The sequence below is a fragment of the Python bivittatus genome, unplaced genomic scaffold (assembly GCF_059951505.1).
Source record: "Python bivittatus isolate LINGU-HERP-01145 unplaced genomic scaffold, Pbiv_v1 ctg000310_np1212, whole genome shotgun sequence".
Lineage (NCBI taxonomy): Eukaryota > Metazoa > Chordata > Lepidosauria > Squamata > Pythonidae > Python > Python bivittatus.
In genome coordinates, this window is record NW_028277054.1 from 10,069,290 (window position 1) to 10,088,955 (window position 19,666).

At 41.5% G+C, this 19,666-nt stretch overlaps 1 protein-coding gene across 4 annotated transcripts in view; it reads right to left on the reverse strand.

Annotated features, from left to right (window-relative positions):
* Nucleotides 1-19,666, reverse strand: part of HIVEP3 (HIVEP zinc finger 3) — a 197,961-nt gene that overhangs the window by 32,568 nt on the left and 145,727 nt on the right. For 3 of the 4 annotated variants that reach the window (XM_088140049.1, XM_025164859.2, XM_088140050.1), the window contains exons 3-5: nt 18,204-18,335; nt 9,334-15,026; nt 6,511-6,656 (exon numbers count right to left, since the gene is read on the reverse strand). In XM_088140049.1, coding sequence (XP_087996175.1) covers nt 6,511-6,656; nt 9,334-14,397 — 5,210 coding nt within the window. In that variant the 5' untranslated portion in view covers nt 14,398-15,026; nt 18,204-18,335. The remainder of the gene's footprint in view (nt 1-6,510; nt 6,657-9,333; nt 15,027-18,203; nt 18,336-19,666) is intronic. The other variant, XM_088140051.1, reaches the window with a different exon arrangement.

The window sequence follows — 19,666 nt, forward strand, 5'->3', positions numbered from 1 at the left end:
TATATCAATACTGATACATATACTGAGTACAATCCTTATGTTGGTTCCACATAAACATTTTAAACATCTTGATAAATTGTCAGATTTTTATAGAAGGAGAATATACCTAGGATCTCCTCCTTAAAGTTTCTTTTACAATGATGGTGGTTTTAATTTTTAAACCATATCAGGCTTATTTGTTAATCTCAATCATGTACTAGAGTGGAAACAATATTGACTACTTGCCATTGTGGGTTCAGCTTGAGAGTTACTATTTAGTAGTCCTGCATGCTCTTGGTTTTAATTACAGCAGGAATTTGGTTAATTTGTAATTATTACCAGTTAAATATTGTTGCTATGGTAAGCCAGGTGCCTGGAAAGCAATTAAGGGTTAACAATGTTAATGTTCTGTTAAACTATATCACCCAAATTTGGAACCTTTCAGCCTATGAAGAACTGGATACATCAAGATTGGACAGCTGCAAAAGTGATGATTATGTACTCATGGAAAAATGCTGGTGTCCCAGACACTAAAAATTGGCTTAACATTTGTCAGCTCTCAGAATTAGCTTTGTACCAAAGGAGAGAGAAGGCTAGACAATATGATTCCATGTGGTTTAGGCTTAATTCATTGTCTAAAATGGAATCATAATGATGAAATAAAAGAAAATTATATTATTTTAATAGTCTGAGAAGGAACGAATGGATGACTGGATAGGTGAAATATATATTCAGTCCTAATGGCAATGGCCTTTAAAATATATATTTAGGATTAGAAATAATTTAGGTCTTGGGGGTGGGGTTGAGTTCTTAGTTTTCTTCAGGTTTTTAAGGGTTTTTTTTCCTTTTCTATCTTTCTTTTTTTTCTTTTTCTTTCTTTTTTTTTCTAGCATTCTAAAACTTTTGTTTCCTGTTTTTTCCTCTCTGGGGTAATTCAGATAGAATTTTTTTTAACTCTATATTTTTTATATAATAGGTTTCTTTTTTTCAAGCATACCATCTTTCAAAACATTTTTAATGGGACAGAATTGTATTCCCAGTAATTCAAATTCCCATTTGACATCTAGGCTTGTGCAATCTTTCAGGCTCAAGATTTTTTTTCACTCCTGTTGTTACATGAAAGCTTAAGCTGTAACACTGCATCTGTATTTTTCATATAAAGAGCTATTTTTCACAGCTGAAACTTATAAGAATTTGGACTACCCTCAATTTTTTAGCCACGATGGACATGTGTTGGTCTGGAAACAAAAATAAGTATACTTAACATAAAACACAAAAAAATAAAGACTCAGGACAAGAGGACCTTAAGCAGATCATCCACCCTGATTACACCCATTTCCACATATCCTTGTTTTTCACTATCTAGCATGGAAAATAGAGAGGCCCTTCTCATGCCATTCCCCAAAAAGTAAAAAGTATTCTGTGCCAAGGAAGCCAGCAGCACCAGTTCCTGGTCAGCGATTCTTTCCTTCTTGCCCCATATGGAGTGTGGAATGCCAACAGAACAGACTTGCACATCACCCTAAACCTAGCTTGGTTTTCACCATGTTTGTTAAAGAAGCCACAATAGCTGGGTTTATATACCTGCTGAGTTATAAATCATGATTTACAAAGTCTAGCCCAGAAGAAATCTAACAAACCACATTACTGCTTAAGGTGATGGGTTAACCCAGCAGCCATGATTTTATGCCAGCCATGGAAGAGGGAGTGAGTAGTCAAAGAAGCAGAACGGTCTAGAGCAATGCTTCCCGACCAACCAGCTGCAGAGGTAGGGACTTCAACTTCCGAGTGCCCCAGCCAGTATGCCCACTGCTGAGCATTCTGGAGTTGAAATTCATATATTCTGAGCTACTAAGGTTGACCAACATTGAACTTGTTTTCTTCTTGCTATTTGCTAAAATCTGTTTCTTCTTCAACATCATTTTAAGCCTTATCTCTACTCCCAGACTTCTGAGGTTCATGTAGACTGTGGTTCAGAGTTCAATTCACTTGATGATGATGATGATGATGATGATGATGATGATGATGATGATGATGGTTGGTCACATAGTCAGCCAGATGATTAGACTGGATTTGGCATCTTTATCCACCTATTGAGTCCTTCCCAAGGACCTGGGATAGGCAGATGTTGTTTATGGTGTTAAAGGTCACAGGATATAAGCTGTTCCAAGTAAAGCTGCCTTTTGCAATTGACTGATGATGATTTTATCAATGCCAATGGTGTTATTCTTATTATCATTATTATTATTCGTTCAATTCACTTTTAAGCGTGGAAAGTTTGCACACATTTGTTTACTTCCAGATCTAGACAATCTATAACATGCTGTTAGACATGTGAATAATGGTTTGCAAAATTATGACTTATTTCCCAGCTAAGATAGGAAACCCTACCTATTCAATTATTAAAATAGACCTGTTCAGAAACATAACCCATCCAAATAAATAAACAACTAAAATGACTGAATTCATGACTTTTAGTACAGAACAATTCAAGTATGTTCTGGGAATTAGTAACAGTAATCTAAGCAGGTAGTTGGCAGTTACCAGCTACAATGAGAAGCCAAATCATAGGAAGAGGAAGAGGCCAGCTATAAGCTGCCAATATTTTTAAGTATTAACACAATCTTCCCACTTCCAGTGAGTCAACTGCCCCTAATTGTGGCCACATGGAGGTGTTCACAATCCTTTTCTTTTTCTTTTTTTTTTAAGTGAAGACCTTCTTTGTGGTCTTCATACCTTCCTCTGACCACTGCTACAGAAAACTAATTATATGATTTTTCACTTCTTTGAGACAGGGAACATATGAAAGCTATAGTGGACCATCTACAATAACCTTAATAGAGTTTTAAAAGTTAAGAGCTCCTCTAACTGTCCCAAATAAAGAAAAAAATAGTTCCACCATGATACATCATTGCTCCACTCACTGGGGCTCTTGGACTTCCTCAAACAGTTGCAGAGCTATTGGCCACCCAAAACTTGCCCAGGTCTGCATAAAAAGCTGCCTAAAAGCAATGGAACACTGTCTTCTGACTTGTAGAACTCATGGACGTGAAATCAATACAGCTGAACCTGAGATGACAAGCAGAACGATTTGGCTTCTTGCAACCCACATAATTCCAGTCATTAAGTGTTGTGTTTAAATAAGGACGTCAAGAAATTCACAAACCTTGAAAAACTGCTGATTCTGTGCCCTGATGGAAAACATCTGTAAGCTAACTCTCTCTCTTCAAATGACCAGCTACTGCTTTGCAACCCAAGTAAATTGCAACATTAACCCATTCAATGAAAAGGCAGAGGATAAACTAATGCCTGAATGCTCACCCAGTTAAAAAATGGGGAATACAAAACATACTGCACATTCTTCCTTATCAAAGGTGTATTCCTCCAGCAGAATTAGCACGTCTTTTTCAGTTGGTAGCCCTGGCTCTCCTAAGTAAGCAACAATACGTTAAAATTATAATGCAGATTAGGCCCTGTAATAAATATTTACATAAAGTCCGTACAAGCTGCCACGTGGGTCCTTAGTTATATGACTGTTGCTCAGGTAAGAAAACACAAGCTAAAATTTTAAAACTTTGCAAAATGTCTATCACTCCATGCCAATTTTTCACTTTATTTTATTTAATTTTAAGCTGAAATCTGCAACTTCAGCTTGCAAATGCCATGATGCCTATAATGCCACCAGATAGGGCCCTATAGCCTCATTTTGTAAAAAAAATCACATTGACAAAAAACGTGCATGATGGCCAAATCATACAAGACATCTGGGTTCTTACTGGAAATCTTGTGAGGGTTTTTTTTAAGTCAAATTAAATATATATACTTTGGGATCACTGCAAAATAATGTACAATTATACTATAGTGCCCTTTGCTCAAAAACTACTTGCAGAGTTTAAAATAAGAACTAAAAAACAAACAAGCCTTCACAGAGAGGTTGCTAGCCAATCTATTCATGTATTTTATCAAGATAAATTAGGATCATTTTCAGTAAATAGAGAATATTGAGTTAAGAACAAGGAAAAAACATGACCATGACAATGGAAGAAGTTGGGAATATTTCTCAACAGAGATTCTACCATCGTTATGCAACTGCTGTTGAGTGTAAGGTCATCTCATTGCATGACTTTGGTGATCAAAGGTGGAATGCCCCGATGATGCCATCAAGATGTTCATATATTATGTAGTATATGCTCAGGTGGTTTATGTATATGAAATCCATAGAAGTTCACTGATGAAATATCACTCCTCAGCTTCATCACTAAAATCACTATTCCTCTAATATTATTTAGGGTTCTTAGATTACCTCAATCCAGTATCTTTCACCACAGTTCTTTACCACAACCAGATTCTTCTCATAACTAAGAATCCTGGCTTAACTTGACCAAAGCAGCATGACTGCTTCCATTTAGCTCCCCTGCCAGTAGAAGTTAAACTCCCTCTGCGGTTTGCTTGCCATGACATGCCAGGACCCTGGTTCATCTCTCAAACAAACAAGAAATTGGACAAAATACCATCCCTGACAGGTTTTTGTAGTAGAAAAACAACTGATTCTAGTTCTTAAATCATGATAAACTAACCATGGAAGGAAATTCAACAAGTTGTTTAGATGGGAAAGTCCATAAACACGACTTTGGAACTTGGGAACAATTGGAAGAATGCATATTCATAGTAAGGTACAACTCTTGGATATTCAGGTTCATCATGACATACAAAGACAGACCATTTTCAATGTTATTTCAACAAATACAGTAGTAGCTTATTCCACCTTCTGTATGCAGGAACTACCACCCCCAAAAAAGCAATTACACCAAATTTCTATTTGAAATCTCACATTTTTTTAAATGCCATCTGCAGGATGAATCTAGGTAAAAGCTCATAAATCTCTGCTCCTTTCTGTTTGTGTTGGGCACTACAGATTTGTATCGTCTGCTTACTTGCGCCAAGGGCATCCTGCTCACTTATCACCAATGGCAATGAAATAAGGTAATAAAGCAATAGACTGTGCTTCTAATTTTACATCTGTAGCTCCACGTTCAGCTATTTTTATTAGGAACACAAAGTTCTACCTAATCAAGTTAAAAAAAGCATAGAAAAAGAGAAGAGTGTTTAATTATATATACGAAACTATTGCTTTCTTAACTGAGCCTATATTTATGTACTTAAAAAACCCATCATATCAATGTGTCCTTCCTGATAAGGCAACAGAAATAAACCTTGGAAAGCTTATACGGATATCACATTTTATTTTTGGTCTAAAATGACCACAAAACCCCATCAATTGACAACGTTAAGACTAACTCTACTGTTTAGACTGTACATTTATGGACAAAGATGAACTCCTCTAAAAAACTGCACAAGCAGATGGGAAGAAAAGGTCAAAGTTTGCTGGTGAATAATATAAGTTAGAATCACACACTCAGCTACAATAGCATTTGTTTTAACCGCCGTTGTTAGATCAGCTTCAGTAGCTGCTGAAGCCAACATCTTGATTGCAAACCACAATAACTAGATTTACATATCATAGTAAACCAAAACCATGCAAATGGTTTAGCACAATATGAAAACCCAGCCACTGACAGGGAATGGTTTTCTATAAAGAAGAGCAGAAGGTGTAAAAAACAAAAACAAAACGAAACCCAATACCAACTCACAAGCAAGGAAACTGTGTCCCTCTAGATGTTGTGGAACTCCCATCCCCATAATTCCTCACTACTGGCCAACTTTGCTTCTTCTAAGCATTCTGGGGGACTTCTGGGTTTGAAAAATAATAGGTAGATCTTTGATTTGGCTGAACTGGCAAAAAGCCAGAGCTATAGATTTCCTTAAGGGCATCCTGTTATTTTCTTCTCGCCATCATTTGAGCACCAACAGAGACTCTCTCTAGTTCTGATCAAATGGCTGCAACGTATGAAGTAAATATGATGAAAATTGAAGTTGGGATATAACTTAAAGTAGGCTACATTTCAACATTAAACACCCCAATCTAGAGCATCAGATTTAAGCACAGAAACAAGTCTGTATCTATGAGGAGAGGGCCACAGCTAGAAATTGGACTACTAGATGTACAACATCAGGCACCAACAAGCAACAGAAACATCTGCATAAGACTGTACATAGAATATTTTGGGCAGCTAGCCATAGGTGAAACTGGGGTGAGCACATGATCTATCTTGCTGGCATCAAACTCTCATCCTAACCTAACTGAGATGCCTGAAATAACTCAACCCAACTCAAATCTTCTGGAAAAAGTCAGATAATACAGCTCTAACCAATTCTTCTATTACAGTCAAAATTACAGAAAATCAGAAACATGTCTACTATCCAGCTCTCTTAAAACCTGCAGCTATTCACCTGGCATACAAGTTGCTGGAATCCAGGACCTTAACGGTGATGAGAAAGAGAGAGGAAAGAGTGGAAAACTAAGCCTAACTGGAGTTAACAGGGGTCACCATGGCATCTTTTACCTAGGAGTTGTTTTTAGAATCAAAGCTTCCCAGCAATCAAACACTATGGAATATGAGAAATACTCACCCTCCTTCAAAGATCTTGATCCTGGTTGGTTCTCCTCGCTTGGCTACAGGAATGTCATCTTCAGTTTTTCCTCTTTTATCCCCTTCCTTATTGGTTTGCATTACATCTTTTCGACCTTCACTGGGAAGGAGTGAAGGCAGATGAACCTATCTCCCAAAAAAATCAAAGCAATTTATTATTCTTTAAAAAAAAAAAAAAAGGAGCAGGAGGAGGAGGGATGGTCACTGATCCCCAACACCTCAGTTCAATCTTTTCCTGGGAAGTAAAGAGTCGGCAGCTATTTCTGGCATGGACTGCACTGAAATCAAATGTGGTAGCTTCTCTTTTTAAGGCTACTGCTAAAGTCTCTTTCAGTGAAACTTTAAAGAGCAATGAGAAGAACATGAGTTATGCCATAAGGAAACAAACTGTACTCTGAGCTGTACTCCCAGGATTTAAACCATTAGTTATACTAACTGTGGGCTACTTTCAGTTGTACCTCCTCAACTTCTAAGGGGTCACAGAATGTCCATCTCTGATAAAAGTTTTGGAGGAGCCATTCTGGAGTATAGAAATACCAGTAATAAATAAAATAAAATAAACAGTAAAAGGGAAAAGTGTAGTATTACTAGATGAGACAGGACAATCATTTCTGTTTTGCAAAGAAAGCGTAACCATGTACAAAAGTAATGGAAATGCCATGAACACCATTTCTGAAATTAGCACTCATCTATGGATTTGGGGTTAAATCCTCAGCAGCAACATAGTCCGACTCTTAAGAATGGGTGGAATCCAGTTATAGGTTTCTTTTATTGGACATGATTTCTGCTGAGGAAACAAAAGAGCAAGTCTCCCTCTCTCTTCAGAGCTTTCTTCCATGGCCTCTTAAAATCTGCTCCAGAAGATCCCTCAGTCACCAGAATGGATTTTGGAGTTCTGCTGAGAATGAAAAGTGGGTTGGGTGAGGGGGGCAGAGAGGAGCTCAAAGTCCTATTTTGCTAGCAAAAGTCTGGTATGATGCTCTGTTCCATCCACTATCATATAACCAGCCAATGAGAAGGTAAAGAAGAACAAAAGGTAAACTGTGCCAAGGAATCTCTGCAGTCAGTCAGATAATTGTTTTAACAGGACAGAGGAAGGTTATATGACTGGAACCATTTTCCAAAACATGAATCTGGTTTTCATCTTTTTTTTTTTTTGAGTCTGCTTTCAAGTTAAGCAGTCTGACTTGACAATCACCCCAATATTATGCCAAAAAAACACCCTCTTTGACCCTGCAGGTGCTTCTAAGCATTCAGCCTTCTTTTCATCTCACGGCTGAATGCTTCATGTTGTCTTCAGCCCAAAGTCAAAAGCCTTTCTCCAGGGTAAACATGAAATGCTATGATTTTAATGTAACTCTGTAAGAAGCTATGTTTACTCCTATGCTGGGTCAGCCTCTGCTAAGCACCATGCAGTCTTGGATCTAGACTCCATAAGCATACCTCAAAGCATTTTAAGACCATAAAAACCCCACCAAGCTCCTGTTATGTGATGTGAAATGAAAACAATAAAACATTAAAATAATCTGCTCTTTCCTATGGATTACTAAGATTTGTATACATAAAATAATATAAAGCACCTTAGTTTTTATTTCTGCTTCTCTTAACAGAAATCACAGTAAGGGGCATTTTAATTTAGCACAGTGACCCCCCCCCCCGCCCCAAGCACCAAGCTATAATAATTTCCAAGTTTGATCAGTCATCACTAATTCCAGGGCTGAGCTCTCCCTAAAACCAGTCTTCTCATTAATTGTTCTTTGCAGGATTTCATTTTTTAGTGGAGCCATCAACCACTTCAAGGTGGTTTTAATCAATGAGTGGTCTGGCTTTGAACTGATTTAACTGCTAAAACATGCAATTGATTTTACATACTACACAAGATCAGTGAAGGCTTCTGAAAGTGTCTGCGCTCTTTTCGCACAAGTTGCCATTTACTAGGGGTGCCAGCTTTTGGAAGCCTTCTGTGACTTCTATTACCAGCTATTCCCAAGACCACTGTGTGATAGCTTGCCTCCTAATACATGTTAGACTCCAGAAGCAGCTGTATACATTTTTCTCTGAACAGGGAGATCCATTAACTTGCCAATTTCTACCAGTTTCATTGAATGGGATAGTAAGGCTCACTAGCCGAAATCTAGAGACTTACATGGAGGAAGCTTCCACACACCAGTCACTCACAGAATTGGGAATAGACAGAGTAGACATGATGCAGTACTGTGGTGCTTATTAGGAAGCAAGGCATTTAATGCAATTTCCACGGCAAGGATTGATTCTACAATTTTATCTGTGCAGCAGAGCAAACAAAGAGGTGCATCAGCAGCCCATTCTTTGGTCTGACTGCACATTAGAAGGCTATAAAATGGATCAGAATGGCCTTCCCCAAAGCAGTACCCTTCAAAAGTGTTGACTCTACCACTCTACCACTGTGGTATTGCCTAATCATTGGGAATTCTGAAAGTTGCAGCTCCAATATATCCAAAGGCACCAGATTGGAGAATGACAGAACAAAGCAACTGTGTTGGGGAACCCAATGCACCCAAGTATGTTTGCCTTTAACTAGCCTGATACCAGTTTATTTTAGGCAACAGTTGGGGTTCTAGAGCAACTTTCTCCAACCTGGTACCTTCCAAATGCATTGGGTTGAGAACTTCCAAGACATCCAGCCAGCATTGCTTTTGGGAGCCAGTTCTAGGAGCCACAACCCAACTCAACTGGAGAACATGCTGATCCAGTTCTTTGAAGCCTGGCAGCAAATCCTTAAACCAAGCAGATGAGGGCCAAAGGAAAAAGTGATTTTCCTTACCTCAGACATTTTGGGATTCCTGGAACTTGAGGGTACAAGCCTCCCTGCCTCTGGACGTGGAGCAGTTGCCATGGTGTAGGTTTCTTTGCTCACCTTTTGCTTGGAGCGTAGGAGTGACAGGGCGGCTTTAGTAGATATACCAGGGAGGTTGGGATTATACAGACTAATGCACCAGCTGGCATACACCGAGGACCTGTGGTCAACTTGCTGAATGTGATTTGGTTTTGTGTAATTTAAATAGCACCAACTGACATTAGTAGTTGTGTGGAGACTGGGGAACAGAAGTACCTTCTTAACGTCTGTACTGTCCTGAGACTTCTCGGAGCTTTGAGCAGCCTCTGAGGGACATGCTGAGCTCAGAGGGCTTGCCACCGAGGGTTCCGCTGATTCTTTCAAATCTTCCTTCTTCACTATCTCAGGAGCATGCTTGCTTTCAAGCTTCTTTCCTGCTGGCTGCTTACATTCCTTTTGACCTTCAAGGCTAGAGGCCTCAGACTGTGGCAAGACCAGGTTTAAAGCAGCCTGGCCTTTCAGGGATTCTGACTGTTTAGACAATATATTAGGGAGTGTTTCTGCCTTGGCTGCCGTTTGATCATGCTTTTTCCCTTCCTCTATTGCACTGGACATCATCACTATTTCCAGCTTTTCTTCTGCCTCAGAGAACTCTTCTTCCTTCACCCGTTTTTGCTGCTGGGTTTCCATGGTGAGCTCCAAACTCCCAGCTGGAGAAAGCATCCGCTTGCTTCCTCCAGCATTTGATGGGCTCCCTTCAAGATCCAAGATGCTTTCAGGTGTGGAGCCCAGGGGAAAGTAACCTTTCCTTTCTGACAGAGATAATGGCAGCCGCAGGTATGGATGGTGGAACAGGGTCTTCTGCTCATCTGTGATCATTTGTGCCAAATCAAGACCAACGCTGTGAACATTAGCAGTGCAGACCAAAGTGCCCTTGGTCTGATAGTCCTCAAATTTTGGCAGTATGATTGAAGAGGCGCTACAGTGGGACTGAGTGACTAGGATTTGGGAAAGAGTTGTGTACATTGCACTTCCATAGGATGGCATGTTAGCCTGAATGCGAACTGGGACAACAAGAGATACCACAGGCTCTGAACAGGCAGGCACCACCAACTGAGAAATGGAGATAGATGCAGAGGGGCTGCTTGGCCGAGTTAAAATATGCAGTTGGCTCTCAGAGCTATAATCTATAGATGGGGAGAAGGTACGACTTCCTATTTCAGGAGAGAGGCTGGTTTTGAGCTGGGGCAAATGGGCACCAATGTCACTTGGCAACTGGAGAGCAAGCTGGGACTGAAAAGGCAGAAACAATGCAGAAGGGAGTGGTGAGGATCCTGGGCAATGTAAGGGCATGATGGATGGGCTTTGCCTGAGTACAATATTAGCTGGGTGTGACAGCAGTGGAGGGGCAATGTGCAACTGGCCTGGATGCAGCAAAGCTTCTTGAAGAGGAAGTGCTGCACTTTGAAATATGGAATGAGGAACCTGAGGGATGGAATACTGAGTGGAGAAGATGTCTGCCATGGCCTGAGTGGAGAAAAGCTCAACTGACTGTTCCAGTGGCGGCAAAAGATGCTGGAACGGTAAAAGAGAGATCTGTGGGCCCATATACTGTTTTTCATGAAGTGTTAAATGAGGGACAGGCTGATGGACCACCTGCAGAGCTTCAGTATAGGGATATGTACATGAGGACTCGGGACAGTCTTTTGGCTGATCCTTGTCAGTTGGGTACCCTCTGTGAGAAGAAAAAGAAGAGGAGGAAGAGGAGGAAGGCAGCTGCTGGTACGATAAGCTTACAGCAGGAGATTTACTTGAAGTCTGCGCTGATTCCTCTGTCTCAGCTGCTCCTTTGGAGGCAGAGTCTGGTTCATGCTCTGGATGCCTGGTGAGAGATGCCTGCCGGACCAAAAAGCACTTTCTCCTCTCCTGTGGAGCTGATGTTGTTGGAGTTTGGGATGTAGAAGGAGATGAAGACAAGCTCCCATAGTCAAATGATTTGCTGCGGATCTCCGACATTGGAGAGGAATGTGAGACATTGGGTGTCTGTTCAGAAGCAGACCTCCTCATTTCTCGGGAATGATGGTGATGGTGGTGGAGATGGGGACTTGGTACTGTTAACATGTGGGAGCCAAGGCCAAGAGGTTTACCATGGGATTCAGAGGACTGAGAAACGGCTTCCTCTCGCTCAAAAGAAGCTGAGTGACTAGAAGTGTGGGAGATGCTGCTTTCCTGACTTGGGCTTCTGATTGACTCAAAACTGGATTCTCCAGAAGACTGGGCCATTTCTGCTAGCCTCAGCCTCTTCTTTTTAGGTGGCAGTTTCTCTGCGGGAAGTTGGGAAAGAGACTGGCTTCTCTGTGGCCACTGAAATTTCTCCATCTTTTCTGGCTCTTTTGGTGGAGGTTCAGGCTCCATTTCTGGCCGGTCAGGCTCTTCAGTGACCAGAATCTCAGGGACTTGAATATTAGGTTGGCGCACAAGCTTTGGTTGAAGGGAGTGAGTTGGTCGGCCAAGCTGGACTTCTGGTTGGGAGACATAAGGTAAAAGCAGCTTTTCTTCTCCTTCTAAGCCACTCTGCTGTTCTATGGAATCAGACTTCTCAAAAGAACTTGTATGTTGGATGACAGAGATCTCCTTTGAGGTTGTTCTCCTCTCTTTGCCTTCCGTAGTAAATGGTGGATTTGCAGTTCTAGGGTGAAAACTTATACTAACATCAGAAAGGGGTATGGATTGACTGGGATCCACTGTTGGCTTCACAGACTTGGAACTGAGGTTCAAGGCCACATCACTAGATTTCAACCCAATAAACTGAGTGGCTGGCCCGCTTCTAGAAGAGGATGTTTCAGTCAACTCAAAAGCTGGTGGATCTTCATCATCACCAAGACTTTTTTCTTTTCGCCTCTTCCTCAGTGGAGTGAGTTCTAAACTAGTTCCCAGCTTATAATGCATCACTTGTGGCCCAGGATCAGATTCCATCAAACCTTTCTCCATTTCTGACAAAGTATGTGAACTGGAAGAATGAGGTTTGGAGATCTGGAGTTCTGAACAATAGTACTTCTTGTGGGCTTCATAATTATCCCTTTTCTTATACCGAGCACCACAAATGTTGCACTCGTACATAAATCCTTTTGTTTTGATTCCCTTTCTTGACTTTTTGGTCAACTCACTCTCCTTGGTCTCTTGTTCTTCTGGAGGTCTGGAAATGCTTTCTTTGCCTGCTGCGCTAACCTCTTCTGAGCTGTACTCCATTCCCAGTGGTAGCTCAATAGCTGGCTGCCGTTTTAGCATCCGGGGATGGGAAGACATCTGACTGCGGCTTAAAACCTCCGATTCAGCAATGTGATCATCAAAAGAATAGCTACCTCTAAAGGAGTGAGGAGAACTCATAGTGCATACAGCTGAAGGCATAGAGTGGCTTCTTAGAAGAGGCACTGTCTCTGTGGCACTGTGGGATTGCTGGAACGATAACAATGATGGTTCAGGCTTCATTTTTTCAACATGGGATGTCAACGACTTCGATGGATCTGGTTGGCCACTGGAACCAGGTTTGATGTCTAGCTGAAATGATTCTCTGTATGAGCCAGGCTTTGGAGATTCAATACTGCTCCGTCTAGACAAAGAACTCCTTCTTGGCTTAACGCTATCAATTTCACTAGTATCAACAACTGCTTCATTGATAGTGATCAGCTTGGTGATATGTTCAATAACCTGTGTCCGAGGCACAGACAAAGGAACAGCGCTCAGCTTTTCTTCAGACAATACTGGGGGAAATTCTTGGGTGGTGGTCGTGGCTAACATAGCAGTCCGTTGGCCTATCCTCCCACATTTGCCAAAAATAATTTCTGCATATGATTTTGCATTGGTATTTGGTGGACTGATTTGCTGCTCTGCACTCTCTGATCTTGAGAAGTAGCCTGATTCAGTGCTTCCTTTACTGCCAGGACTAAGGAAAGCTTGTTCCTCAATAACCTTCTTCCGCTCACTTAGCCGGAGTGCAAGCTTTTGTTTAATAGTGTGTGTTTCTTCTGATTTATGACTTTGGGCAAGGTCTGAAGATGGCTCCACAAAAGCACTGCTGTCATCAAGGGATTGAGACATGCTAGAATGGGAGAAAGAACAGCTTTCTTGGCTTGAACCTTGACTTCCTGCCCCATACAACATAGTTTGCTTTTGCCTGGTTGACAATTCCAACAAATGGCCTGGAGTGCTCCTGGTCTCCTCTTCAGAATCTGTGCTTTCTCCTTCTGTAGGCTCTTCAAATTCCTCTCCACCCATCTTCTCCATCTCCAAGCTAGAAGGGTACAACTCAGTAGCAGTCCCCGAAGATAACCCAGCTTTGATGCGATGAGCGTGAGATTTTCGGTGCTTGTACAAATTGCTTTTGGTTTTGAAAGAAAAGCCACAGGGAACACATGGATAGGGTCTCTCACCTGTGTGGGATCGGATGTGTTTCTGGAGAACGCTTGGTTTGGCACAAGGCCGGCTACAGTACTGGCAAATGTATTTGCCTGGCTTCTGTGGCTTCTTTTCCTTCTTATGTCCTTCTTCAGATGGTTTCAAAGAAACCTGCAAAGTACGAGGGATGTAGACCTTTTGGACAGGGGGCTTGTCTTCTTCAGTAGGAACAGATGAGCAGGATGGTAAGATCTGACCATGGCTGGAAGGGAGCCCAGAGGAAGGAAATGAGCCCGAGGGAACTGATCTTGCTGGATCAACTAGCTGCCATGTGGGCCCTTCAAGAATGTGCTCTTGCTTCCGGGGAGTCCTGTATGCTGATGACAATGAGTGCTGCTGAAGCTGGGCAACATGGGACGGATGCTCAAAAGAGGAATGCTTGGGTTGCGTTTGTCCTGCCTTCTCCTGAGCTTCCTTCCTTGAAAAACATTGCTGGGGTGCCACATCTTGGAGGGGAGAGCCTGGCAGTGGAGCAGAGCTGCTCGGATATGAAGTTACTAAGGAGACACTGCTTTGAAAAGCTTCTCCTTTCACGAGCCTTTTCCTTGGAACCTCATCCCCCTTCTTTGTGCTCCTCTTGCTTTGTTCAGGATCCATGGCCTTTGAAAAGGGGAGCGGTTGAAAATGCTATTTCAGGAAACGGTCGCCAGGCTTCATTTACAGCAAAGGGAGGTCTCCCCTACAGCTTTCCCGCTTTGCTTGCATTTGAGATGAAGCCAGAGCTGCTAAAGAACCACTGCAGCTCCAAGATTTCAAAGTGTCACAAATTGCTATTTGATTCAGGGGGCAAAAAAATCCTGAAGTAACGGGGAAGTGCGGGGGGGATGTGGGTCAACAGAGTTCACACTGGTAAAGCATGACAAACTACTTCAAAGCAGGAAAACTGTCCAAAAGTTGCAGTCCAAATATTTTCCTTGTGAATTGTGTTGAAGCTTTAAACCGAGCCATTGCAGTGCCGTTGACTGTGGCAAGTCTTCAAAGACAAGAAGCAGCCCAGGAAGCGCCTCTTGTTCTTTTCTCATGCAAATCTTTGTCAACTTGAGACTCCGATGCTCATCTTGCAACCATCCCTCTCTGTCTCTTTCCTTGGCTTGGGGAGGAGGAAAAAAAAACACTGCACACCACAGCTTTGTCCGTGTGAGCATGTGCGTGCAATTTCCTCTTTTGTCTTCCTGCTCCTCCACTTTGATGTTCAGAGACCTTGGAAAATGTTACCACTCACCTTTCTGAAATGACAACAAAGAGAGAAATGCATTCAATTACTGTCATTCCCAGTTCTCCTACTCTAAGCTGCTGAAAATGCAGATTTCAGCCCTCTTCAGGCATTCAGCTGGACATGTGACTGACTTCAAATGGAGAAGTGAATGAACTGTACACAGAGGCCCCAATCCTTTCTCTCTCTGACTTCCACACGTTCCTTTGGAGGTCTCCTCTGCTGGAGGAGCTGTACCCACATTTGCTTGAACTCAAGGACGTCTCTCTGCATGATCCAGGACCCTGAAAAACCATAGTCCCAGCCTGTGCAGAAGGCTGTTCTCACATTCATGCAAACTCAACCACAGTTATGTAGAGGTCAGTAGGAATTAAAGAGTGGGACTGTACACAAGACCTTGTTCTCTACTCTTTCTGTGGGAGATAGGTTGGGAGGTAGTTCCCAGGACAGAATGCCAAAAACATCAACAATGAACAGCTACCTTGCACAAGTTTGCAAATAAGAGTTCTGTAAATTGGCAGAAAATGCAGAAGCTCTGGGTTTAAACTTATATGAAGGGGTTGCATCTTCATTATGTCAGAGAACAATCAAATGTCTGTATTATTAATTAGCCATGCAATATCAAGTACCTGAAAAGTTTCAGCCAATTTTAAGTCAACTAAAGGAGAGAGTCTTACATTTAGCTGAACATCAGAAGAGAGCTCTTGATTCTTGCAAAAGTAACTTTTGGGGGGGTGGAATGGGGTAGGAATCTAATCCATGCAAGTTCTTGCTGTTGGGACAAAGAGAAATAGGTGTACCTTTCAACTTGAAGGCATAATCCATATTACACAAAGCACTAGAGACTCGAAATCAGATCTTCCAATGTTTTTTCTAAAGCGTTCAAAAGCCAGGATGACCGCTAGGGTGGCTGAAGCCAGTAGCATGATGGAGGGAATCCTTGCCTCTTCCATTCTCTGACTCAAATTCTCCCTCCCCAAAGTTCTAATGATGTCATTGGTGGGAAAAAATTGGTGGGGATTTCCTACACAGTAAAGTTATTAAAACAGGGATGGCAGGGGGTACATGCATATTCCAACTGAGGAGAAAGGGAAGGAGAAAGTTGTGCAATCACCCCATCAAATACATCCCTGAGGGACAAAGTTTTAGTTCTAAACAACACCATGATTTTATTCTCAGTCTGTAGGTTATTCTTCATTCAGGTTCTAGGTCCTTTTAGCTTAGTATTAATAATAATATGTGTTATTTAAAGAAACCCATCAAAATTGATGTTTTCTATATGGTGCTATTGTTTGATCATTTTGGTTTGGTTTGGTTTTTATTCTTGTTTCAGTCTTTGAGCAAAATAAAGGCATATGGTTAGCCCCTCTGCAAAATTCCTTTTAAATTTTCAAAAGGACATAAGAGATCCTCATCATGGACATTTAATGGACATTAGTTGTAAGCATTAAAAAAAGATAAGAAAGCAGCAGTCAAGAGGAGATCTGAGGATTGTGTAGACTACAAGGGTATGGGGAAGAAACCAAACTCCATTGCTGCAGCTCTTTCACAGATCATCTCCTGGAAGCAGTATTTTATATTAGAATTCTCCACTGTCATTAAAATCACCTTTCTTGCTTGAAACGACTATTAATCTCAGAAAGAAAGAAAAAAACATCTCAATTGGCTTTAATTAAGTTTTTTTCTCCCCCTGGATGCAAATAGCAGTTCTGGGGAGGGGACTTTTTTTTCTGGAATGGTAGAGAGCAACCTTCCTGAACTTCAGCAGAATAGCTGCTGTTCAGATCTCTTCCAGTTGTTCACATTTTTAAAAGATGTTCATGCTAGTTGTATTCGTACTTTAGAGTCTATACCTTAGACAGGAATCATCCTACTGAAACCAATGGGTGATGTTCCTGGATATGCATGTACAGTATCAAGTTTCTTGGCTGCAATTTAAGTAGACATCTTGGAGTTCCATTGTTACTGTTACTAGTTGATATTATTATTTAAAATAAAAGCACACTAAACCAATAAACACAGCAGCAGATGTACTCCAGAAAGTATGTGTAGCCAAGATGACCCCAATCTGCAAATGGTCACCATAACAACATATTGCATTTGATTTAACAAAATTAACTCAATTTTTCCTCTTGCAGCAGCTGCAAGCTGGGAGACTTAATAAGGTTAGGTACTTGCATTTATTAGTGAAAGAAAATTTGTTTGTCTGCTTAACATTAGAAATCTCAGCCAAGAGAGGAAGAAGCTGATGTTCTCTGGGGCTTGCATGAAGGAAAGCAGGGAGGGGGAGGATAGGAAATTGCATGGAAGATCTTCAACAACAGTAAGACTCAGAAAACTTCTCATCAACTCTTATGATGCCAGCCTTCTAGAACCACTGTTGGCATAATTCAGCAAGTCATGCTTTTAGGAAACAAAGGAGGATGACTTCTCTTGAAGTAAATTCTTGATGCACTTAGCAGCCATTTCAGGCTGCAGTGTTTCCAAAACTTTCGGGGGCTGCTGGCATTTAAACCTGCCATCTTCTGCAGCAAAGTATTTGTACTATGCTGAATATCGTCCCTGTATAGACTAGGAGGGTTTTTTTCTTTAAGGGAAGAAAGCTTAAAAAACCCCAAAACACTAATGGTGTCTAAATAGGTTTATACTGTAAGTAAATCCTGTAAAATACAGACTGAAAATGTGACACTGCTATACATCAAAACCAACCATCAGTCCTTCCAGATCTGTAGAGTCCACCCAACTAGCAGCAATCAGCTGGGGCAGTTGCAAAGAGGCAGAATACCTCTGCAAGTGGAGATGGGTTACACTTTAGTGGCACGTTATGGAGTAATGCTGCACACAGCTTCCAAAATCAATTACAGCAGTACATGTCTCCCTTTTAACAGCCATGAAATAGGTGAGTAAAAAAAAAAAAGCACCCCAAACAAAGGGGGGGGGGGACACCAAAAATTCTGCCTCCGTCCCATCTGCAGACATCACAGCCACACTGCTACATCACCTCTGGCCCTCAGCAGCAGAAACAGTAATAAACACATGTAGTACTAACTGTAAGGCTTGCATGCAGATGTCACAGGTATAATTCAGGGCATCTGATGAATGATGTGAAAGACATCTGTTTGAAACGCCCTGAAGCTGGGAAAGAGGGTGGGCAGGCACAATGGCAGGATAGATAGGCAAATCATCTAACCTTGATTTAAAGGCAACTTCCTTTGTTCTTGGAACGATGGCTTCTAATCATTTCTCTGAGCAACTGCCAGTCTGTATACTAGGATGTGTCACTGATAGCAGCTCCGTGGAGAAATCTCTGAATCCATCCTTTCTACAAAAAGAATGCAAGAGTTTGGGACAAGTTTGCTTGCTTTTAACAAACTGCAGGCAGCTTGCAAAGACCAGGCTATGGGGCAGAAGCACTTCTCCAGCCTCGTGCCCCTACGAGTCCCCTAATTTCCCATCACACTGCTTGTATTATAAGAGGCTATAGTCCACCGCACTTGAAGGGCATCAGAGTGTGGATGACAATGGCCGACACTTACTTCCTTTTTATCAGAAGGCAGACTGGTGGCACAGCACCCTGCTCCCGCAAGCCCATCATCTCAGCTTCTTGCCATTTTTTCTGGGCAGGTAGACTCTCTTCTTAACAAAGCACCAGGGCCATCACCAACCATTTATAAAATACAGTGCTAAATTTTAAAAGGCTGATAGGAACAAAAGTCTGGCAGAGTGCACAGGAGATGTCCTGGGAACACTGGCAATCACAGGCACCAAGTTACATACCCCTGGATCTATACCACCACGTTCAGCTGGATCAAGCTATGATAAAGAGCTTAATTCAACCACCAAATCATCTTTGACCAAGTAAGGGAGTGTAAATCAATCCATTTCTGATTTTTGACATTATTTGCATGTCAGACTATCCAGTCCTATACTGCATTAATTTTTTTTTTATCCACATTATAGATGCATTTCTAAATGTACTGTTTTGCAAAACCCACATTTTTTTAATGGCTTTTGATGAAGATAATGGTGTTGGTGATAATGACAATATGAGTAAAAGCAATTTAGGGAATATGAAAGTTATTGGTAACTAAGGTCCAGTTTATATGCTAAATCTGGAAAGAGATGATTTGACCTTTGGATATCTGAAGGCAGAATTCCTTCCATCGGTCTCTCAACCTAGCCTCCCTTTATACCGTATTCATTCTCAGCAGCTTACAGTGATTGAGAGCATCAAACAAACAAGAGCGAACTATCTAAAACACCCACGGCAAGACTAAAACTAAACCCATAAAGGCATAAAAAGTAAACATCAATCAGTCTTGGCATCTCGTCACTCACGACAGGCTCTCAGGTTTTCAATAACTTTCTGGAAGGCTGATATAGTAGCTAATATTATAGCCTAAATTTTAAGAAGAGGATATTCCATAATATAGATGCTGCCACAGAGAAGCACCACCTCCAACCCTCCATAGCACGTGCACCCTGGAACTAGAGGGTCCCCAGCAATTTCTACTGGAATGAGGAGGACAGATCAATACTGGTTGGAGGATTATATATGATGCCTGTTCCAGATGTTGCACCTTTCCTCATTATCCTGTGCATGACAAATGGGGAACAGCCAGGTGTTGGAGGAGATGAAAGAGGTATGATTTG